Source organism: Peromyscus maniculatus, chromosome 1 (genome assembly GCF_049852395.1).
Source record: "Peromyscus maniculatus bairdii isolate BWxNUB_F1_BW_parent chromosome 1, HU_Pman_BW_mat_3.1, whole genome shotgun sequence".
Lineage (NCBI taxonomy): Eukaryota > Metazoa > Chordata > Mammalia > Rodentia > Cricetidae > Peromyscus > Peromyscus maniculatus.
Window position 1 is genome coordinate 6,912,178 of NC_134852.1, and position 23,624 is coordinate 6,935,801.

Below are 23,624 nucleotides of genomic sequence, written 5' to 3' on the forward strand. Positions count from 1 at the left end.
TAAAAAATAAAGATATTTTTAAATAAAAAGTCTGTACATGTGGCCCATTACATTAAAAGAAAAAAAACCCATATGATTATTTTGGGAGCCACAAACAAAGCTTTTGATTTAAAATTTTATGAGTTTGTAATTTAAAAAACATTTGAAGTCTAGAAAAAGAAGCAGACTTTCTCAGTCTGACAAAGACTATATATGTGAAATGTTTCATTTGCTACAATTTATTTATTCATTTTTTTGTACAGAAATCCTTTAATTTTCTTTATTTTCACACATTAAAAAAATGAAACACACTATGCAAATGGTTTTCATAGCAGATTACACATAGGTCCATTCAGACTCGCTCTCAAGTGCTGCCCCAGAAGACAGTGTTAACCAGGGGCCAATGTATTGATTTAAGTGCAGTAGCATGCAGCCTCAGCATGGAAGGTTCGGGTCCCCTCTGTCCATAAGTTAGGGCAAATGGCATTGGCGTCTGTTTACTGACTGAAATGTGTCAGTCCTGAGCAGTCCGGCTGTAGCCTGAGACCAGCTGGTGGGAACTGTGGTCTCAGCGTTAAAAAGGGAGGTCCAAATGGCGGCAGGCTGGCTGCTATGAACGTGAGCTGCTTCCATTCTATTCAGTGGACTATGTTGTGGGTCACAGACCCTTTTAGAAGGGTTAGGCCAAGTAACTGTAGGTATCCTTCTCACCATCAACTTGTTCCAAATATTCTTTCTCGATGAGAATATCAATGCATTTCTTGATCACTGGGACCCGAGGTTTGAACCTGGAAGACAGCTGAGTGAGGACTTCACCAAGTAACTGCTGGTGTTTCAGGACCTTCCTCATTTTCATGATTCTCACGATGGCCACCTGAATCAGTAGTTTGCGGTCTTCCTCTATATTTTTGTGTGTGGTCTCTTGTTCCTGCTTCTGTTCAGTTTTCATTGGTATGTTGATATTAGCCCTTAATTTCTTATTTTTATAACCAAGATATAACTTGATTAGGGTGTCTGGCTTCAATTCCACCTCATCAACATTTGCATTTTCATCTTCCAGGACCAGCAACTTTGACTTCAGCAAAATCTGTAGGACTTGTGCCAAAATGTCCATCTTAATCTGGGTGCTGTCCGTCAGCTGCTGCACAGTGTAGGCGTCTTCTGTGTTGTACTGAAGCAGGATTGCCATCTGGAATGTGGAGGCCTGCAAAGTATATCTGTTTTTGAAGCAATTAGTGACTAGTTCGCCTTTGGACAGTTGATACAACCACGTCAGTTTTCTGCCACTGTGGCGGCTGGCGTAGAAAGCTGTGAACCGCTGATAACTGTGCTCCAACTCTGATGGCAAGGCAAATGTGCAAGACTGCTGGAAGGGCCACGACCCGGAACTGAGGACCTGGATGCTGAAGTCCAAGTCCAGGGGTTCTGAATTCGTTAGGTGCTTTTTGAACTGTTCATTCAGATCTTTGCTTACACCAATGTCTTGAAACATTCGTTGAAGTTTGGAGGTGTACTCAAAACCACAAGCTTGCTTCAGCTTGGAGATCATGCTGGCTTCGGGTGTCGTCACTCGCACTGTTCTGATGCACCAGTCTCTTGGCAAGCATCTTTGCATAGAACTTCTGAAACACATCTTTGTCCTCGATGTACTTGAAGACCACCATCACTTGATTGAGGGTGTCTTCCAGTTCCACTTCTTCCGGGTTCTTGGAACTTTTCTTCAACAAGGAGTCACAGTACCGAGTGAGCAGCTCAGAGGATTTGCTGGAGGACTGGGCCATTTTGGTAACTGCATTGTTGTTTATGAAGCGACTGCAAGCCTTATCAAGTGCAGCCACGAAGCCAGCGTCATTTTTGAATGCTGACATCACTAGGGCATTGTACTTTTTATGAACATCCAGAACTGTCTGCACATACATCTTGGGGTCATTTAAAGCAGCTTCTCCACACTTCTCAATCGCTGCAAGACCCTGATTATGAATATGTGTTTCTAGGAGTTTTTTCAATTTTCCTAGGCCATCCTGAATTCTAGATACAAGATTATACATGCAGCCCAAATCTTCATTCTTGTCAGCATCCAACAAATTCTGAAACTCTGTGTGGAAAATTTCCAAGTGTTTTTCGATGAGGACCTGCTCACATTTCCGTGCTAGTTCGTCTTGTGTGCTCTCATGGAGGTAAACCTGCACTCTCCGCTGCTCCTCAAGCAAACGAGCCTCAGCCTTTTTCATATATTCAGTAACTGGGTTCTGCTGCAAGAATTCAGTACTTTCTCTGGTATAAAATCTCTCATAAGATTGTACAACTCCACTAATCAGTCTCGTATTGATGGTTTCGCCATTCTTTTCCTTTTCAATCAGTTTTAAAACAGCATTTGTCACCTGTTTATTCAGTGGCCTGAACAAACAATCTCTCCACGTCATTAATGCAAGTGAATAGATTTCATATATTCCTTTCCGTCCTTCATCACATTCGTGGCGAACCCAATGTCTATTGAGGTAGGCACAGATCCCATTCAGCACTTTACTGGAGAATCGGTAATCTTCCCACTGTTGAGTGTAGAACTTCAGTACACTCTCATCCATTAAGTCTTCTCCATCCTTGAGAAGATTTGTCAAGTAATTCTTCAAAAACTCCTTCAGTCGCTTATATAACTCCAAGCCGACAAACTGAGCTCTCCCAGGAGTCTGCCCCTTTTTTGACTTGGAAGGAGGGACTCCAGCTCCCCGGGCTTGGTTGGACTGATGCACACTAGTACAGTAGTTATAAACATGAGTGTAGAGCTCCATGTATCTGGACTTCGCCATGCTTTGCCTGGTGTACACTTGCTGAATCCCAGCTCTGAGGTCATCCCAGATCTGGTCAAGACCAATCTGCTTCAGTCCATGGGGATTCTGACTCCTGTTTGATGACATTATGAGGGATGTTCTGAAGTTGTCCAGAATAGCAACCCTTGTAAAGACACAGCTAATTCTCCATTAGTTGAAAAAAGACAGTATCATTCCAAATGTATTCACAGCAGCTCAGAAAGAACGTTCTTTAGGTGTAGAGAGTAAAATCTCATTGCAGGCAAACCCGCATCTCCGGGCGCCCCCCGACGCTCGGGCGATGGCATGTAGTGCTCGCGGGGCCTGCCGAGATCTGGCCTCGTCCCTCAGCGCCCTATTTATTCATTTTTATACATTTTAAAATTACAATATAATTGCACCATTCCCCTTCTATTTCCTCCATCCAGCTCCTTCCATGTCCCCCCATTCCAAACTGATAATTTATTTCTCTTTGATTATCACTACATATGTATATATGTTAACATAAATATTTTATATATAGATGTACAAATAGTAAGTTTTAATGTAATAATTATTTTAATATCAGGAAAAGATAGGAAAAAATTTTAGTTATTAATCACATTTTTCCTCTAATTTATTCTTTGAAAATTTCAAGCATGCATACCAAGTGTCTTGATCATATATTCACCCCTCACTTCCACAGTTCTATTCCAACTCCACCCCTGAACCCTTCATCACATCTCCCTCCCAATTTCATGTTCTCTTTTTATAATTTTATTTTTAACATACTGGATTCCAGTTAATGCTGCACATGTGTTCACTGGCATGGGGTAATACACCACACACAACATGGACAACCTTGCAGTGGCTATACTTCTAAAGAAAAGTGACTTCCCCCATCTCCTGTACAGCAGCCAGCAACTGCTAATAGCACACACACACACACACACACACACACACACACACACACACACACACACACACACACACACACTGGGATTTTAGCTGTCCTGATTTGCAGATCTTCTGCAGGGAACCAGGGAACCACACCTGCTGGAGGTTCATGTGTGTGACAGGCATTCATGTCCACAAGACATCCTTTCCCAGCACTCCTCCCCAGCCTCTGACTTTTACACTCTTTCTGTCCCTTCGTTCATGATGTTCCCTGAGCCCCAGAGGAGGAAGTGTTACAGAGCTGAGCACTTACAGTTACGTATTGTCAGCCTTTTGATCAGGTATGAACCCACTGCAACTGCAAAAGGAAGCTTCTCTGACCAAGGTTGAGAGAAGCACACATTTATGGAGTGAATTATTGGCATGATTTTGTCGGGTTGAAAAGAGATGTTCTCAGACTCGCCCCTCCCCTAACCTCCCAGCCCACCCCTGCTAGCTCTGATAGGTTCCATTTGGCTTTGAGGAAGGGGGGGGGAGAGTGGAAAATGTGAGTGTGGGAAATGTTCCTTCCTGCAGCCTCAGTGTTTGTGGAGTTCTGGTGTGTGGGGGAGGGGGTGCTCTTTCCTGGTAGTCCCCTCACACTCCACCATGGCCTCTGTCACTTAAATAGGATTACTTTTAAATGAAGTAATTCAACCTACAACTTCTCACTGAAATAATAACTGCCTACTTCTAGCGCCCCGTTTTTCTGACATACTATGTTCTACCCATTCCTGTTAGTAATCTCAGCTTCCTGACTCTGACTGCCCACAGAGGGTTCCTCCCAGTCTGACCCAGACTGAGGAGATTGTCCACCAGTTCTGCACGGTGGTATCTATTTTCCACACCTAGCGTCTGCTCAGAATTGTGACTGTCAGGGATGGTTCCAGTGTGACACTCACATTCAGTCTCATGTGACACAGACACCCATGGGTGACAATACTGGAGTGGATCTATTTTGTGCACTCACAGAGGTTGGCAGCTTAGTGCTGACTATGGAGCCTGGACAATCAGCTCAGACATCTCAGTGCTCCTCTGCAAACAAGGGGATTGGAGCCACAGATGCCTGTCTTTGCCAGGACCCTAACCTTACTTCCACTACATGGAGAGCAACCTCCCCTACAGACCTCCAAAGATCCTATATCCACGACCCCAGCTGTGTCCTGTGAAATGGATTCTTCTTCATTCAGGGGTCTTTTATTTCTCTTTTTCTTTCCCTGACCCGTGATGATCTGCAGTTTTCACACATATTATAATGGACCATTTGTAAATACTCAGAACAGAAAGAGAGACACACACATTAGTGAGCACCTAAACTGTGCAACAACATGTACATCTCACGCCCCAAACTCATGTTGCACCCTGGGCAGGAAATCAGTGATGACTGAAATTCTGAATGTCCCAGACAGCACAGCAGCATGAACAATCTGAGCAGTGAAGTGCTTACAACAGGTTCCAAATGAGGAACCTTAGAGATGAGACGCCAGTGTTCCAGCTGGCACCAGCAGTGAGTAACATGCAGGCATTAAGGGGAAAGCAACCCTATTCCAGCAAAAGAACTCAGCCCCGCAAAAAGCACGAATAGTGAGAAGGCAAGAACAGTTCTGAAGGTTGTTCCGAGAGATACGGGGTTGGCTGATGCTGCTAAGACAAGAAAGGGAGTTCCATGCAGCTGGCTGCTCGCCACAGGACACCCACACCCAGAACCCCGAGAACAGCTGCGTTCTCTTCAGTGTCCATCCCCAGGATGAAACGCGACGTGCGGGGCACAGTTGGATGCTCAGTGTGCCCACTCCTCTGCACCCACGCTGCAACATCACCCTGTATCGTCTCAGAAGCAATTTTATGGCTGGGGGATGACTGATCACAGTCAAGACCCCACTGTGCTGTGCAGATGGATGAGCTCAAAGAGTGGATTCTCCACGGAGAGTTCTTAATAGAGAAGGGTCAGTCTTCAGCCACCTTCAACTGCAAGGGGGCCCAGCAAAAGAGGTAACAAATCTATTTGCTGCTACCTTCTTAGTGAGAGAGGTTAGGGGAGATGGCCAATTTTGTAAGGCGTTCTGGAGCGCATCCAAGCCACAGCCCTAGGGAAATGAGAGACAGTCGCCTAGGGAAGGCTGTTCCTCTTCCCGTGAGTATTCCTAAGAAACACCCATGTGATGCCAGGCATCCAGTCTCTCTCTGAAGATCTCATACTCTGTGCTGTTTGGCTCTTTGGCCAGACTCTGTGGTCTCTTCCATGAGCACGGTTGCTGCCCCTGATAGAAGGCGCCATGACCTTCACCTTCACAGCTCTGCTCTATCTGGGTAAGATTTGAAGAAGAGAAGGGGATTTCGGTCCACATAGCCAGCCTCTAGCCAGTCAGGGAACTCCGGGGTGTTTAAGTGGTTTCAGTGAAGTTGGAAGGCTTGCTTATGTCGGCATTAGGTGCAAAGTTCTGACAAGAGACTGACTCTCTTCTAGTGCTGAATCTGGGCCAAGAGACCTCAGTGTTGGCAGGTGAGTGTGTGTCCAGCTGTTTCAGATCTCTGCTCGCTGGGGACCTGAAGATATCCCTGCTCAGCGGGGCTTGAGAACATCAGGTGATATGGGGCGGGGGGTGGGGAGGGGGGCAGGAGAGTGCTGGAAATGAAGGCTGACATCTGAGGGGGAATGTCCTATGACAGAACCCCTCATTTCTTTTCAGGGAATCCCTCCAAGCCAACCCTCAGTGTTCAGTCAAGACCAGTGGTTGCCAGAGGGAAGCAGGTAACCATCTCATGTGAGGTGACCACAGGGGCCCGGGAATACCGTCTTTACAAAGAAGGGGGTCCACATCCCTGGCGCACAAAGAACACACTGGAGGCCACAAACAAGGCTGAATTTTTGATCCCATCAATGGAAAAACAATATGGAGGAAGATATCGATGTTACTATAAGACCCCCGCGGGATGGTCGGAGCACAGTGACCCTCTGGAGCTTGTAGTGACAGGTGAGAGAACACCCAGCCCTAGGCTCTGCCCTCAGGAAAGGGGTCTGCTTTCAGAAGTTTCCTGGTCTCACAGCCCAACACTGGAAGCCAATGTGGGCTGTTCTAAGTCCACTTAAGATGTTATTCCTTTCTTTTCTAGGACTCTATAGCAAACCCAGCCTCTCTGTCCAGCCCAGTGCTGTGGTGACCTCAGGAGAGACTGTTACCCTTCAGTGTGGCTCAGAGCTGAGATTTAGCAGGTTTGTCCTGACTAAGGAAGGAGAACAGAAGCCCTCCTTGATCCTGGACTCAGTGTTTATAAACTCGACTGGGCAATTCCAGGGCGTGTTTCTTGTGGGCCCTGTGACCCCCAGCCAGAGGTGGATATTCAGATGTTATGGCTATCACGTCATCAGTCCCCAGGTGTGGTCGGAACCCAGTGATCCCTTGGAAATACATGTCTCAGGTAAGTAAGCTCCGTCATTGACTCAATTAGTTGTTGACAGGGTAAGTTTTTTTTTTTTCATGATCCCTGATTTTCCTGAGGGAGTCTCAGGAGTTAGGAGGATGAGGGAAACTGAACCAGAGCCTTGTATGTGTGGGTGGTGGCAGTGGCACCCACAGGTAGGATGTGAGGAGACAGGTGTTTGACAGACGCCAGCTTTTCCACCAAACCTCAGCCCATTTGCTGCAGGGCTGCCCAGGAAGCTCTCGCTGCTGACTTTGCAAGGCCCCCGCCCTTTCCCCTGGAGAGAACCTGACTCTTCTGTGTTGCTCTTGCATAGGTTATGAAAGGTTTTCTCTGTCCACAGGATGAGGAACTGACCCCATCCACAGTCCTGGCCTGTTTTATCAAGCTGGGCTCTCAGGGTCAACTTCCCCTAGTGCCTTGTAAGCACTCCCACAGGGGCTGGTACAGATGTCATGGTGTACAACGCATCTCCTTCAAGAGGTCAGTGGACCTCCTGATTATAGTTGAGGAGCCGGGTGGCTCCACTCAGAGACTCAAAACTGCAGAGATGATGGTTAGGATGAAAGATGAGGATCTCAGGACCCAAAGACCAGGAAGTCGGGTAGGAGCAAAGTCATAGAAAGTCGAAAGAGATCCAAGTCCTCAGAGACGGGTTCAGAACAAGATAGGCAGCCCCCCACCCATCTTTCTTCCTCTAGGACAGTTCCCTGTCACACTCTCCCTCTCAGTGGAAGCCAAGCCCCATAGATGTCCTGGAGAGAAAGTGACCCTGACATGTCAATCATTGAAAATAATGGACACTTTCCTTCTGACCAAGGGGCGGGCACCTACTTCCTTTATGTGTTTAAGATCAATGTTTCCTAGCTCAGCAGTATCAGGCAGAATTCTGAATAAGTGTTCTGATCTCCCCTCTTAGAGACACCTAAAGATGCTGTAGTTGTTGGAACTCATCACCCTACTTGTCATACCACAATCCCCCTGTGGAACTCAAGGTCTTAGATCAGAGGAATCTTACCTGTTCTGTCTGTGCTCAATGGTTCACTCATTGCCCTACTCCCCGGAGAACTCTTGGCTCTAATGAGATGTTTTAGTGAAATTCAGGAAAACTTTGTTCTAAAGGGACTCGAATGCAAAATTGGAACACAAAGATCCGAGTAGGTCTGAAGCATCCAGCAAGGAGACCATTGGGAACCCCCTACAAGAGGGAGGGCTCATCCAGATCTGCATGAAGTTATGGGATGAGAGTAATGTACATTTACAGGAAAGAAGAAACACAGGAAATGGGCCAGGGGTATAGAGTTATTGCCTAGCATGCAGGAGGTCCTGGCACTATAAATAAACTCGGAACCATGTTCAGTACCTGTAACTGCAGCACGCAGAAAATGGAAGCAGGAGGATCAGAAGTTCGAAGTCATCCTAGGGCTACATAGTGAGTTGAGGATGAGCTTGGGCTACATGAGACCCTATTCTAAAGAAAAGAAAGAAGAAAAGAAGACAGATAGACAGGAAGGAAGGAAGGACGGAAAGCAATGACAGACATACAAAAGAAAGAAAGAGATGAATGAATGAATGAATGAATGAATGAATGAATGAATGAATGAATGAGGGGGAGAAGAAACAGAGTAAGAAATTAAATTAAGAAATTTGGACTTGCCAGGCAGGGTAGTGCACATCTTTAATCTCAGAACTCAAGAGGTAAGGGCAGACAGATCTCTGTGAGTTCAAGGCTAGTCTGCTTAATGAAAGTTTAATGACAGCCAAGGCTACAAAAAGAGATTCTGTCTCAAACAAACAACAAAAAACCCTAAAAAATTGGACTATTTCATAAAATTATTCTATAAAATATTACAGTGAAATCAGCATAAATAAAAACTTCAAATATTTTTCCTTCTTTATTTTTGTATTTATTTATTTCAGTTTTAAAATGAATTTCACACATGACTGTATTTACACTATTTCTACCCCTGCTCCTTCCTCTCCAGTTCTTCCTATGTATCTTTCACTTCCTCTCAAATTTATGACCTCTTCTGTAATTATTATGCTATGTGTGTGTATATATAAATACAACATGCTGTTTATAAACACAGTGTTACATTTAGTGTTGCTCATGTGTGTGTGTGTGTGTGTGTGTGTGTGTGTGTGTGTGTGTGTGTGTGTGTGTGTGTTTAGGGCTGACCACTTGAGACTGAATCACCAACCAAGGGCTCTTCCCTGGAAAAGACTGAATCTTCTTCTCCCAGCTGCCACCAGTTGCCTGCAGCTTCCTCATTTAGGGGTGGGATCTTGTGAGATTTCACCCACCCACACCGGCATGTCAATATCAACTGGTTTTATCAGTTGTTTAGGCAACTATATATATATTGAATTCATGGGTACAACTCCTTACAACTCCTTGCCATAGATAGAAGACACTGTCTCACAGCAGATGTCCCAGTGTCCTAGTCCTCTGGTTCATATAATCTTTCTGTTCTCTCTTCTGAAAATATTCCCTGAGCCTTAGGCATAGGGATTGTATTGTAGCTGTGTCAGTTAGGGGTGTGCAACTCATGATTAGCTGTTCTCTAATCTCTAATGTTGGTGTTCTGGAGAAGTCCCACAAAATATCACCATACATTCAACAAGAGCTTTTGTATTCCAGCTTGCTGAGGCCTGCCATCCCATACAAAGGCAAGATGATGGATGATGAAGGCAAGAGGGATGTCTGAACTCCTTTTAAGCATAGCCAAGGGGCATTCCTAGGGCAGTAAGGTCACTTTAGATATGATTGGCTTAAGCAAGTGGCAATTATGTTAGTATATTCTCAATTGGTTTGAACTAGTAAGGGCTAGCTAAGACTATGGCTTTTTCATTTTGGGGCAGGCCTGGACAAGCCTCAGGCTTTGTCCTTATTTGGTTATTACCTTGAGCTGCTGTGAGGCTGTGGGGGCTGGCTCAGGCCTTGTATAACTTGAGCTGCTGTTCGGGGCATTAAAGATTGATTGTACTTTGTTTGTGACTTCCTCAGAAACTGCCTGCTCAGTTTCAAGAAGCAGGAACTGAGGCCTAATTCTTAACTGGGTCATTTGGAGCCTGCCATGGTATTTTCCAGGCCCTCTTACTCTGTATTTTGACCAGTTGTAGATTTCTGTGATGGTCTATATATTCTGGGGAGAAAGAGAGAGAGAGAGAGAGAGAGAGAGAGAGAGAGAGAGAGAGAGAGAGAGAGAGAGAGAGAGAGAGAGAGAGAGAGACTTTTGAGGAAGGGTCTTGATATTTAACCCTGGCTGGCCTGGAACCTACTATGTAGACCTACTTGACCTTCAACTCATGGATTTTCTCCTTCCTCTGCCTCCTGAGTGCTGGGATTAAAGGTGTGTGCCACCACACCTGACTTGGTGCTTTTTTTTTTGAGATGGAGTTTCTGTGTGTAACAGTCTTGGTTGTCCCAGCAAGCACTCATTCTGTAGACTAGGGTGGCCTTGAACTCATAGAGATCTGCCTGCCTCAGCCTCCGGAATGGATATCCTCCTTCCTCTGCCTCCTGAGTGCTGAGATTAAAGGCGTGCGCCACCATTGCCTGGCATGACTTGGCTTTTTAAAAATGTCCCTTCTCTTAAAATAATGGTGCAGGGGAAGGAGAATGGAAGAAAATAAAAACTTGGGAACTAGAAAAAAACATTTGGGTCTCAAGTATTTCACACATCCTACTTTTCCAAAAATAATGTTTATTTTTATTTTATGTTCCTTGGTGTTTTGCCTGCATGAGGCAGAAGCTCTGGAACTGGTGTGAGCTGCCACATGGGTGCTGGGAACTGAATCTGGGTCCTCTGGAAGAGCAGCCAGTGCTTTTTAAAATTTTTTGTATTTTTGTTTTTTGAGACAGGGCTTCCCTGTGTAAAACTCAGGTTTCTCTAAGTTCCTAGAACTTGCTTTATAGACCAGGTTGGACTGGAACTCACAGAGATTTGCCTGCCTCTGGTTCTGAGTGCTGGAACTAAAATCATGCGCCACCTTTGCCCAGCAAGCCAGTGTTCTTAATCACTGAGCCATCTCTCCAGCCCCCTATATCCTACTTTTTTTATTGGTTCTTAGATGCAGTTCAGCCCCTCTGGCCATCATCAAACATGTCAGACCCCCAGACAGGTGAGTAAGGAGAATTCTTAGCTACAGAACTCAATACAGAAGATCAAGTGCCGTCCGGGGGAAAGCAGTGTCCTGGGGTGATTTTCATCTGCCCTGACCTCTGTGACCTCTTTTTCTACAATCTCCAGTCTCAAAGCCCCAGGATTACACAAAGGAGAATCTCGTCAGGATGGGGGTATCTGTCTTGGTCCTTGTACTCCTTGGCATTCTGCTCTTTGAAGCTCAGCACAGCCAAGGACAGACCCAACACGCAGCCAGGAGAGAAAGTGGCACATCTGTCATGGTGGCAGAGACCTCGGGATACGTCTGAGGACTCAGGTGGTTCTATAAGAACGTCTGGGACATATAGTAGAGAACTGTTTTCAGAGAATATCCGGAGAGCAAATGTGATCTGAATGTGGGGAAACATTTGGGTGTTGTGGTGGAGAGGTCTTCTACAGCATATCATGATGTTATTTCTCGACCTATATCAGTGGTTCTCAATCTGTGTCTTGTGACCCGTTTGGGAGTCACATATCAGATATCTTGTATATCACATATTTGCATTACAATCCATAATTGTAGCAAAATTACAGTTATGAAGTAGCAAAGAAAGTAATTTTTTTAAAGGTTTATTTATTTATTATGTATACAGCATATATGCCTGCAGGCCAGAAGAGGACACCAGAACTCATTACAGATGGTTGTGAGCCACCTTGTGGTTGCTGGGAATTGAACTCAGGACCTCTGGAAGAGCAGCCAGTGCTCTTAACCTCTGAGCCATCTCTCTAGCTCCCAAGAAAGTAATTTTATGGTTGAGTCTCACCACAACATGAGGAGCTGTGTTAAAGGGTCACAGCATTACAAAGGTCTAGATGTAAACTTTAGCTGACTATCTCCTATCTCTTCACATCTCCAATGATTCGGGAGAGGGATAACTTTGTCCTGTAAGTTGGGTTTGGGTCACCACCCTTGTGTAGCTTGTTTTTCCTCCCCCTCATGTAACATTTTCCTTTTTCTATGCTTCCACATTCCCCACCTGCATCACGAGCATTCATCTTCTCTAACGAGTACCAAGAACTTGGCTCAAGTAGCAAAAGTCATGCTCAAAAATGACATTTCAAAATGGAAAACAAGATCTGAAATGCATGTGGTGACCTGGCACTCTCTCTTGAAACCTAGGCTTTCAACACATACTCTTCATGTAGTTTTCTTGAAACATGGAGGCTTGCAATCAACACCCTTGTATTTGAAGAAACTCTCTGGTGGGGAATACTGCTGACATGGTTTTGAAAATATAATTTTTCTTAATAATAATTAAAGAAGAGGCCATGAATTTGACAGAGTGTGGGGAGACATGGGAGGAATTGGAGGAGAAAGATGGAGGGGTAGAAATGATGTAAATACAGTACAACCCACAATCCTGGTGCACACAGCCTTGCCTAATTATTGGCTATAATTACAGTAGCCACTTTATAGGCAACTTCATAATACCAACTGAATATCATTTATTTGGAGTTTAGAAGTGATGTATGAAACAGATATATATATATTTTTAATTTATTTTACAACATCATTTAGTTCAACATAATAGCCACAGAGTCCCCTGTTCTCCCACTCTCGCCCCCTTCCCCCTCCCCCCACCCCACCCCCCATTCCCACCTCCTCCAGATCAAGGTCTCCCCCGAGGACCGGGGTTGACCTGGTAGACTCAGTCCAGGCAGGTCCATTCCCCCCTCCCAGACCGAGCCAAGTGTCCCTGCATAAGTCCCAGGATTCAAACAGCCAACTCATGCAACGAGTCCAGGGCCTGGCACCAATGCACAGCTGCCTCCAAAACAGATCAAGCCAAATGATTGTCTCACCCGTTCAGGGGGTCTGATCCAGTTGGGGGCCCCTCAGCCTTTGGTTCATAGATCCTGTGCTTCCATTCACTTGGTTATTTGTCCCTGTGCTTTATCCAACCTTGGCTTCAACAATTCTCGCTCATATAAACCCTCTTCTTTCTCACTAATTAGAATCCCAGTGCTCCACCAGGGGCCCAGCCGTGGATGTCTGCATCCAGATTCCTCAGACCTTCCTTGGATGGGGTTTATGGCACAACTAACAGGGTGTCTGGCCATCCCATCACCAGAGTAGGTCAATTCCTGCCGTCTCTCGACCATTGCCAGCAGTCTTTTGTGGGAGTATCTTTGTGGATCTCCGTGGGCCTCCCTAGCTCTCTGCTTCCTCCCCTTCTCATGTGGTCTTCATTTAACATGGTCTCCTATTTCTTGTTCTCCCTCTCTTTTCTTGATCCAGCTAGGATCTCCCACTCTCTTTCCCTCGACCGTCGCCCTTCATTGTTCCCATTCATGACCAGGTTGTTCATGTAGATCTCATCCATTTCTCCGTGATTTTTTTGGGTCTCGTTTTCCAGGTAGCCTCACTGGTGATGTGAGTAGCAGTCCAGTCATCCTTGTTCCACATCTAGCATCTTCCTATGAGTGAGTACATACCATATTTGTCTTTCTGAGTCTGGGTCACCTCACTCAGGATGATTTTTTCTAGATCGATCCATTTGTCTGCAAACCGTATGATGTCATTGTTTTTCTCTGCTGAGTAGTATTCCATTGTGTATATGTGCCACAATTTATTTATCCATTCTTCAGTTGAAGGGCATCTAGGTTGTTTCCAGGTTTTGGCTATTACAAACAATGCTGATATGAACATAGATGAGCAAGTGCTCTTGTGGTATGATTGAGCATTTCTTGGGTATATGCCCAAAAGTGGTATAGCTGGATCTTGGGGGAGATTGATTCCCAATTTTCTAAGAAAGCGCCATATTGATTTCCAAAGTGGTTGTACAAGCTTGCATTCCCACCAGCAGTGGAGGAGAGTTCCCCTAGTTCCACAACCTCTCCAGCATAAAGTGTCTTCAGTGTTTTTGATCTTAGCCACTCTGACAGGCGTAAGGTGGTATCTCAGAGTTGTTTTGATTTGCATTTCCCTGATGATTAGGGATGTTGAGCAATTTCTTAAATGTCTTTCAGCCATTTGGGTTTCCTCTGTTGAGAATTCTCTGTTTAGTTCTGAAGCCCATTTCTCAATTGGACTGTTGGTTGTTTTGATGTCTAATTTCTTGAGTTCCTTATATATTCTGGATATCAGTCCTCTGTCACCTGTGGGGTTGGTGAAGATCTTTTCCCATTCTGTAGGCTGTCGCTTTGCCTTGTTGACCGTATCCTTTGCTCTACAAAAGCTTCTCAGTTTCAAGAGGTCCCATTGATTGATTGTTTGTCTCAGTGTCTGCGCTACTGGTGTTATATTTAGGAAGTGATCTCCTATGCCAATGCATTCAAGACTACTTCCTACTTTCTCTTCTAGCAGGTTTAGAGTAGCTGGATTAATGTTGAGGTCTTTTATCCACTTGGACTTAAGTTTTGTGCACGGTGACAGATATGGATCTATTTGCAGCCTTCTACACGTTGATATCCAGTTATGCCAGCACCATTTGTTGAAGATGCTTTCTTTTTTCCATTGTACACTTTTGGCTTCTTTGTCAAAAATTATATGTTCATAGGTGTGCGGGTTAATGTCAGGGTCTTCAATTCGATTCCATTGGTCCACATGTCGGTTTTTATGCCAATACCAAGCTGTTTTTATTACTGTATCTCTATAGTAGAGCTTGAAGTCAGGGATTGTGATGCCTCCAGAAGTTGTTTTATTGTACAGGTTTCTTTTAGCTATCCTGGGTTTTTTGTTTTTCCATATGAAGTTGAGTATTATTCTTTCCAGGTCTGTGAAGAATTGTGTTGGTATTTTGATGGGGATTGCATTGAATCTGTAGATTGCTTTTGGTAAGATTGCCATTTTTACTATGTTAACCCTGCCTATCCATGAGCATGGGAGATCTTTCCATTTTCTGACATCTTCTTCAATTTCTTTTTTCAGGGACTTAAAGTTCTTGTCATATAGGTCCTTCACTTGCTTGGTTAGTGTTACCCCAAGGTATTTTATGTCATTTTTGGCTATTGTAAAGGGTGATGTATCTATAATTGTCTTCTCAGCTTCTTTGTCCATTGTATATAGGAGGGCTACTGATTTTTTTAAGTTGATCTTGTATCCTGCTAAGTTGCTGAAGGTGTTTATAAGCTTTATCAATTCCTGGGTGGAATCTTTGGGGTCACTCAAGTATACTATCATGTCATCTGCAAATAGGGAAAGCTTGACTTCTTCCTTTCCAATTTGTATCCCCTTAATATCCTTATGTTGTCTTATTGCTCTGGCTAGAACTTCAAGTACTATATTGAATAAGTATGGGGAGAGTGGACAGCCTTGCCTCGTTCCTGATTTGAGTGGAATTGCTTTGAGTTTCTCTCCATTTAATTTGATGTTGGCTGTTGGTTTGCTATATATTGCCTTTATTATGTTTAGGTATGTTCCCTGTATTCCTGATCGCTCCAAGACTTTTATCATGAAGGGGTGTTGGATTTTGTCAAATGCCTTTTCTGCATCTAGTGAGATGATCATGTGGTTTTTTTCTTTGAGTTTGTTTATATGGTGTATTACATTGATGGACTTTCATATGTTGAACCACCCTTGCATCCCTGGGATGAAGCCTACTTGATCATGGTGGATAATTGTTCTGATGTGTTCTTGGAGTCTGTTTGCCAATATTTTATTGAGTATTTTTGCATCAATGTTCATGAGGGAGATCGGTCTGTAGTTCTCCTTCTTTGTTGTATCCATGTTTGGTTTAGGAATCAGTGTAATTGTAGCCTCATAGAAGGAGTTTGGTAATGTTCCTTCTGTTTCTATTATGTGGAACAATTTAGAGAGTATTGGAATTAACTCTTCTTTGAAGATCTGGTAGAATTCTGCGCTGAAACCATCTGGTCCTGGGCTTTTTTTGGTTGGGAGACTTTTAATGACTGTTTCTATTTCCTTAGGGGTTATTGGGCTATTTAAATAGTTTATCTGGTCTTGATTTAATTTAGGTATGTGGTACTTATCCAGAAAAATGTCCATTTCTTTTAGGTTTTCCAGTTTTGTGGAGTAGAGGTTTTCAAAATATGACCTTATAATTCTCTGGATTTCCTCAATGTCTGTTGTTATGTCCCCCTTTTCATTTCTGATTTTGTTGATTTGGATTCTCTCTCTCTGTCTTTTGGTTAGTTTGGATAAGGGCTTGTCTATCTTGTTGATTTTCTCAAAGAACCAACTCTTTGTTTCATTAATTTTTTGTATTATTCTCTTAGTTTCTAATTTATTTTTTTCACCTCTCACTTTGATAATTTCCTGGCGTCTATTCTTCCTGGGAGACTTTGCTTCTTCTTGTTCTAGAGCTTTCAGGTGTGCTGTTAAGTCACTAGTGTGAGATTTCTCCAACTTTTTTATGTGGGCATTTAGTGCTATGAATTTCCCTCTTAGCACTGCTTTCATAGTGTCCCATAAGTTTGGGTATGTGGTGTCTTCATTTTCATTGATCTCTAGGAAGTCTTTAATTTCTTTCTTTATTTCTTCCTTAACCCATTGGTGATTCAGTTGAGCATTATTCAGTTTCCATGAGATTGTAGGTTTTCTGTAGTTTTTGTTGTTGAAATCTAACTTTAAACCATGGTGGTCTGATAGAACACAGGAGGTTATTCTAATTGTTTTGTATCTGTTGAGATTTGCTTTGTGGCCAAGTATGTGGTCAATTTTAGAGAAAGTTCCATGGGGTGCTGAGAAGAATGTATATTCTTTCTTGTTAGGATGGAATGTTCTGTAGATATCTATTAGGTCCAATTGGGTCATGACATCAGATAAGTCCTTTATTTCTCTGTTAAGTTTCGATTTGGGAGATCTGTCCAGTGGTGAAAGTGGGGTGTTGAGATCACCCACTATTAATGTGTGGGGTTTTATATGTGGTTTAAGCTTTAGTAATGTTTCTTTTACATATGTGGGTGCCTTTGTGTTTGGCGCATAAATGTTCAGAATTGAAACTTCATCTTGGTGGATCTTTCCTGTGATGAGTATGTAATGACCTTCTTGATCTCTTTTGATTGATTTTAGTTTGAAGTCTATTTTGTTGGATATCAGGATGGCTACCCCTGCTTGTTTCTTAAGACCATTTGATTGGAAAGTCTTTTCCCAGCCTTTTATTCTTAGGTAGTGTCTGTCTTTGAATTTGAGATGTGTTTCTTGTATGCAGCAGAAAGTTGGGTTCTGCTTTCGTATCCATTCTGTAAGTCTATGTCTTTTTATAGGTGAATTAAGTCCGTTGATATTAAGGGATATTAATGACCAGTGATTCTTCATCCCTGTTATTTTTGGTGGTAGTGTGTGTGTACTTCCCTTCTTTGGGGTTTACTGTTGTGGCTTTATCTATTGCCTGTGTTTTCAAGTGTGTATCTGACTTCCTTCGGTTGGAATTTTCCTTCTAGTGCTTTCTGTAGGGCTGGGTTTGTGAATAGGTATTGTTTAAATCTGGCTTTGTCTTCGAATGTCTTGTTCCTTCCGTCTATGATGATTGAAAGTTTTGCTGGGTATATTAGTCTGGGCTGACATCCATGGTCTCTTAGTGTCTGCATTACATCTGTCCAGGTCCTTCTGGCTTTCAAAGTCTCCATTGAGAAATCGGGTGTTATTCTGATGGGTTTACCTTTATAGGTCACTTGGCCTTTTTCCTTGGCTGCTCTTAATATTCTTTCTTTATTCTGTACATTTAGTTGTTTAATTATTATGTGTCGAGGGGACTTTTTTTGGGGGTCTAGTCTGTTTGGTGTTCTATAGGCTTCTTGTAACTTCATAGGCATTTCCTTCTTTAAGTTGGGAAAGTTTTCTTCTATAATTTTGTTGAATATATTTTCTGTGCCTTTGAGTTGGTATTCTTCACCTTCTTCTATCCCTATAATTCGTAGGTTTGGTCTTTTTATGGTGTCCCAGATTTCTTGGACATTTTGGTTCATGACTTTGTTGGCTTTAGTGTTTCCTTCGACTGATGGAACTATTTCTTCTACTGTATCTTCAATGCCAGAAATCCTCTCTTCCATCTCTTGCATTCTGTTGGTTATACTTGCATCCGAAGTTTCTGATCTTTTACTCAGGTTTTCTATTTCCAGCATTCCCTCTGTTTGTGTCTTTTTTATTTTTTCAATTTCCCTTTTCAGTTCTTGGACTGTTTCCTTTGTTTGTTTCATTGCTTTTTCATGATTTTCTTTCAGTGCTTTATTGTTTTCTTCCAGGACTTTATTGTTTTCTTGGAGGGCTTTATTGTTTTCTTCTAATTTGTTTGCCCTTTCCTCTAGTTGTTTACAGCGTTCTTCCAATTTTCTTGTCTTTTCCTCTACACAAGCCTCTACCTTCTTCATGAAGTTACTCATAAGGCTACTTTCTTCTGCTTCTTCCAATTTTTGGTGTTCAGGTCTAGATGTTGGAGGCGAGCTAGGTTCTGGTGATGCTGTATTGCTCTTCATTTTGCTGTATGTACTTCTGCCTTGACGTCTGCCCATCTCCTTTTGGTTCCTTCTTGGTCTTATCAGTGTACTTGTTTCACAAAGAGCTGACAGATTCAGGAAGACTCTCTTGTCCAAAAGGGAGTTCTCTTGTCCAACTCTTTGGTCCAGAAGGGAAGTCAGGGGCAAGCTCTGGTCCAGAATGGCAGTCGGGGACAGGCTGGGAGCTGGGGGCCGGTCTCTAAGTCTCAGGAAGTGGCTAGGGTCTTGGGCAGATGGGCGTGGGAGCAGGGCGCGGAGATTGCAGGGGCTTGGGGGGGGGGCCGGAAAAGGGGATCCCTCCCGGTGGGGCTAGGAGGGGAGCTGTCCCGTGGCCAGAACCTGGTGCCAAGTTGGGCAGGTCCTCCCGGAGTGGCTGGTACCCAGGGATGGGGTCCGGGCTGGACCCAGGCACTCACCTCTGGTCCAGAAGGGAAGTCGAGGGCAGGCTGGGAGCTGGGGGCCGCTCTCTAAGTCTCAGGAAGTGGCTGGGGTCTCGGGCAGATGGGCGTGGGGGCAGGGCGCGGAGACTGCAGGGGCTGCTGGGGGGCTTGGAAAAGGGGATCCCTCCCGGTGGGGCTAGAAGGGGAGCTGCCCGGTGGCCAGAACCCGGCGCCAAGCTGGGCAGGCCTCCCCGGAGTGGCTGGTGCCCAGGGATGGGGTCCGGGTTGGACCCGGGTACTCACCTCTGGTCCAGAAGGGAAGTCGGGGGCAGGCTGGGAGCTGGGGGCCAGTCTCTAAGTCTCAGGAAGTGGCTGGGGTCTCGGGCAGATGGGCGTGGGGGCAGGGCGCGGAGACTGCAGGGGCTGCCGGGGGCTTGGAAAAGGGGATCCCTCCCGGTGGGGCTAGAAGGGGAGCTGCCCAGTGGCCAGAACCTGGTGCCAAGTTGGGCAGGTCCTCCTGGAGTGGCTGGTGCCCAGGGATGGGGTGCGGGCTGGACCCAGGCACTCACCTCTGGTCCAGAAGGGCAGTCGGGGGCAGGCTGGGAGCTGGGGGCCGGTCTCTAAGTCTCAGGAAGTGGCTGGGGTCTCGGGCAGATGGGCGTGGGGGCAGGGCGCGGAGACTGCAGGGGCTGTCTGGGGGCTTGGAAAAGGGGATCCCTCCCGGTGGGGCTAGAAGGGGAGCTGCCCGGTGGCCAGAACCCGGCGCCAAGCTGGGCAGGCCTCCCCGGAGTGGCTGGTGCCCAGGGATCCAGATATATTTTTTAATTTAATTATTTTTGTTCATTTTACATACCAAACCTCCTCCCTCCCCTCCTCCTGCTTTTCCCCACCTCCCCCAATCTATCCCCATCCACTCCTCAGAAAGGGTAAGGCCTCCTGTAGGGAGTCAACAAGGCATGGCACATTCTGCTGAGGCAGGGCCAAGACCCCCACCCCCATCAAGGGTGAACAAGGCATCCCACCGTATGGAATGAGTTTCAAAAAAAGTCAGCTCATGCAACAAGGATAGACTCTTGTCCCTCTGCCAGGGGTCCCACAAACAGACCAGGCAACAAAACTATCACCCACATGCAGAGGTACTAGTTCAATCCCATGCAGGCTCTACAGCTGTTGGTCTGGTGTCTGTGAGCTCCCACAAGTTTGGGTCATCTGTCTCTGGATTTCCCCATCATGATCTTGACTCCCCCTTGCTCCTATAATCCATCTTCCCTCTTATCGACTGGACTCCCACTGTAGCTCAGCCTGGTGCTTGGATGTGGGTCTCTGCATCTGCTTCCATCAGTTCCTGGATGGTTCACTTTGTGCAACTGATGCATGCAGTTAGAGTTTTTTTCTCTCCGGGTCCCACCAAGCCCCGGCAGTCCTATAGCCCACTTATAAAATAAACATACAGATGCTTATATTATTTAAACTGCTTGGCCATTAGCTCAGGCCTACCATTGTCTAGCTCTTACTCTTATACTCAGCCCATTTCTGTCCATCTATTTGTCGCCACGTGTTCCGTGGCTTTATCTGTTGTCTTTACATAATGGTCCCTGGACGGCAGGCTGGCATCTCCTCCTCTCCACCTTCCTGTTCTCTCAATTCTCCTCTCTTCTAGTCTTGCCTATACTTCCTGCCTGGCTACTGGCCAATCAGTGTTTTATTTATCAATCATTTACCCACAGCAGATGCAGGCATTGTCTGTGTTGAAACAGATGTATTTTTAAATTTAAAATTCCATTGTTCACTAATAGTATTTATAAAAGCAGCTGGCATGCAAATGAATCAATTGTGATCCACTTTGCTATAAATGCTGATTAGTTCCATGAAGTCATTTTTGAAAAATAATTCATTTCTGTGTTATCTGCATTGATACAAGCAATTGTTCCTAATATGGGCCTTTAATTTACTTACTGTCCTTAATTACTGTAATAGTTAGGAATTCAAGCGCAAAGCTGAGCAACCTATGAAGAGAAGGTATATTGCTGCCCTTTTCCTGATTTAAAATGAGGTTTTATGGTTCTTATTGTTAAATATAATGTTAGCTTCAGCCTTAGTGTATTATTATTACACTTATTCAGATGGAAAAACTTCTTTATTCCTAATTTTCTATGACTATAATGAATGGGTGTGAGAAATTGATGTTTCTTTATCTACATGAATGCCTTCATCATATGTTTTTGTTTTTTCCTTTTTGATGTAATGGATGGTATTAATTTCTGAATGACCCAGATTTACAAGCTTGTGTAACCCCATTGTTCATGGTGTATAAATATTTTACACACATTGGATTAAATTTGCTAATGCATGTATGCACCGCTGACAATAAAACACGTTCTCACACATGATTCTCATCATGTATAAGGTTCATGCTGATTACTGTAACCCCAGTCCTCGTTAATTTTCTATTTCTGTGATAAAGCATCATGAGCAAAGACAACATGGGGGACGAAATGTTACTTCATTTTACAGCTCCCAGGTTTCAGTCCACAATGAAAGACAGTCAGGACCTCAAGAAGGGCAGAGCTGGAGCAGGAACTGACAGAGAAAGCATGGGAGAGTACTACTAATTGTCTTCTTTTTCTCTGTAGAGTTTTTCTCAACAGTCACTAATAACAACCACACAACAGGTTCAATATTATTTTGTCTCAAAATTGCCTTCACCAAAGAAATTATACCATTACTTTTTAATTTAGCATCAGACACATTCTTAGGATGGGCAGAATAAAACAAAATCATTGCCCAAATATCACAGAGGTGGTCTCTCTCCCAGTTACAGTTAAACTCTTCAGTTTGCCTTAGCCTCAGAACTGTTTGCCAGGCTTGCACTAGGATGGCCTGTTAAGCTTGCTTATAGAATCCAATTTCTTTTCTAGCCCAATGTCCCAGAGTCTTCCACATTCCTTCAAAAAACCCAACATGCTTAGGTTCTTCACAGCAACAGCCAACTCTGGTACCAGCTTATGTATTAGTTACTTTTCTGTTGTTGTGATAAAACACAATTTATAGAAGATTTTATTTTGGCTTATGGTTCCAAAGGGTTAGAATCTATAATGGCAGGGCTGAAGCAGTAGGCAGGCATGGTGGCAGGAGTAAGATGTTGAGAGCTCACCTCTTGAACCACAAACACAAAAAGAACAAACTGGAAAGGGAAATGGTTCAAGTCTCTAAACTTTCAAAGCCAACCTCCAATAGTTGAGAGCTAGACCAACCCAAGGTTTTCTCAGAGGCCCCAATGAAAGCACAAAGGGAGAATTAGTTCTGTGTCATTGTCCAGGAACAGTCTTGGCAAGGCTGGTCTGGGGATACAGCCAGTTTCTCTAAAGGGTCAAGGTTGTGGTTTCTGGGGACTTGACTCCCCCCACTCTGGGCTGTGATTATCAGTCCCAGGGAAGCTGCATCTGTGGTATTCTGTGTTCTCTTTGCCAACATTGTGTGATTTAGCTCTCTGCTCACCTTGACCCATTTTCCCCTACAAACAGTATATATGATGTTAATACTTCTTAAAATTGCTTAGCATAAGTCATCAGCTTTTGCAGGACCTCCTGCTCTCAGTGATTGCTTTTAGTATTCTTTATTTCTTGTCTCCTTTATTATTCAATCCCCAGTCCTCCCACTTGACTCCTCACCATTCAGGACCCTTATTCCTGTGAGCTCTGATCCTCCAGCAACAACATACTTCCTCCAACAAGACTACACCTTCTCAACTTCTCCAAACAGTGCCATCACCTGGGGATCAGGAGTCAAATTCCTGAGACTATGGGGGACATATTAAAACTACGATACCCTCACTCTCTTTAGTCTTTCTCCCATGTACTGAACACCTACAGTACAATGAGGCTGAAGAATTCAATGAAAAGAACAGAAGAAACCTAGCAACTTTGCAATGAGTCTTTGGGCTTGAGGATAACTGGTATACCTGCAGAAGTCAAGCAGAGGGTCCACATGTACTTGTTCATACACATGTTCTCAATCTTTCTCCTAGATATTATCTTAGTCATTGTTCTATTGCTGTGAAAAGACAACATGACCAAGGCAACTCTTATAAAAGAAAGCATTTAATTTAGGGATCATTTACAGTTTCAGAAGTTTAGTCTATTGTCATCATGGTGGGATGGACACATATGGTGCTGGAGCAGCAGCTAAGAGCTATATCCTGGTCCACAGGCTGAGAGGATGAGTAACTGGGTGTGCCATAGGCTTTTGAAATCTCAAAACCCACCCATCAGTGACACATCCTTCAACAAGGCCAGATCTCCTAATTCTTCTAATCTAATTGAAGAGTTCCTTCCATTCCTTTGTTACTAAGCATTCAAATATAAAAGCCTATGTGGGCTACTTTTATTGAACCACCACAGATAAGCACACTGATGTTTGGAAGAAGAAGTGAATCCAGGTCTGTGGTGCTGAATTTATTGGTTGGCATAGTATCAAATCTGGAAACACATTCCTCCCTAGATCATTCTTTCAAAAAGAGCAAAGCCTTAAGACATTGGCAAACATGTTAGTCTCAA

General features: G+C 44.2%; 1 protein-coding gene and 1 pseudogene across 2 annotated transcripts; one reads left to right on the forward strand and one right to left on the reverse strand.

Annotated features, from left to right (window-relative positions):
- Nucleotides 1–240: 240 nt before the first annotated feature.
- On the reverse strand, nucleotides 241–3,138 carry LOC102910322 (cullin-1 pseudogene; annotated as a pseudogene).
- Nucleotides 3,139–5,728: 2,590 nt separating this feature from the next.
- LOC102909996 (leukocyte immunoglobulin-like receptor subfamily A member 5) lies at nucleotides 5,729–12,968 on the forward strand. 2 transcript variants are annotated; one of them, XM_015989291.3, is made up of 6 exons: nucleotides 5,735–6,011; nucleotides 6,169–6,204; nucleotides 6,392–6,676; nucleotides 6,816–7,121; nucleotides 11,199–11,249; nucleotides 11,378–12,961. In XM_015989291.3, the coding sequence occupies exons 1-6, from the start codon at nucleotides 5,978–5,980 to the stop codon at nucleotides 11,557–11,559; spliced, it is 894 nt and encodes a 297-aa protein (XP_015844777.1). In that variant the 5' UTR covers nucleotides 5,735–5,977; the 3' UTR covers nucleotides 11,560–12,961. The 2 variants fall into 2 exon arrangements, with proteins under 2 accessions (XP_076424905.1, XP_015844777.1); XM_076568790.1 differs by lacking the exon at nucleotides 11,199–11,249 and having other exon boundaries at nucleotides 5,729–6,011; nucleotides 11,378–12,968.
- Nucleotides 12,969–23,624: the final 10,656 nt, after the last annotated feature.

Coding starts and splice junctions, on each gene's coding strand:
- LOC102909996 (XM_015989291.3), top strand. CDS start 5,978: ATGACCTTCACCTTCACAGCTCTGCTCTATCTGG. Junction 6,012..6,168: donor CACAGCTCTGCTCTATCTGG/GTAAGATTTGAA, acceptor ACTCTCTTCTAG/TGCTGAATCTGGGCCAAGAG. Junction 6,677..6,815: donor TCTGGAGCTTGTAGTGACAG/GTGAGAGAACAC, acceptor TTTCTTTTCTAG/GACTCTATAGCAAACCCAGC.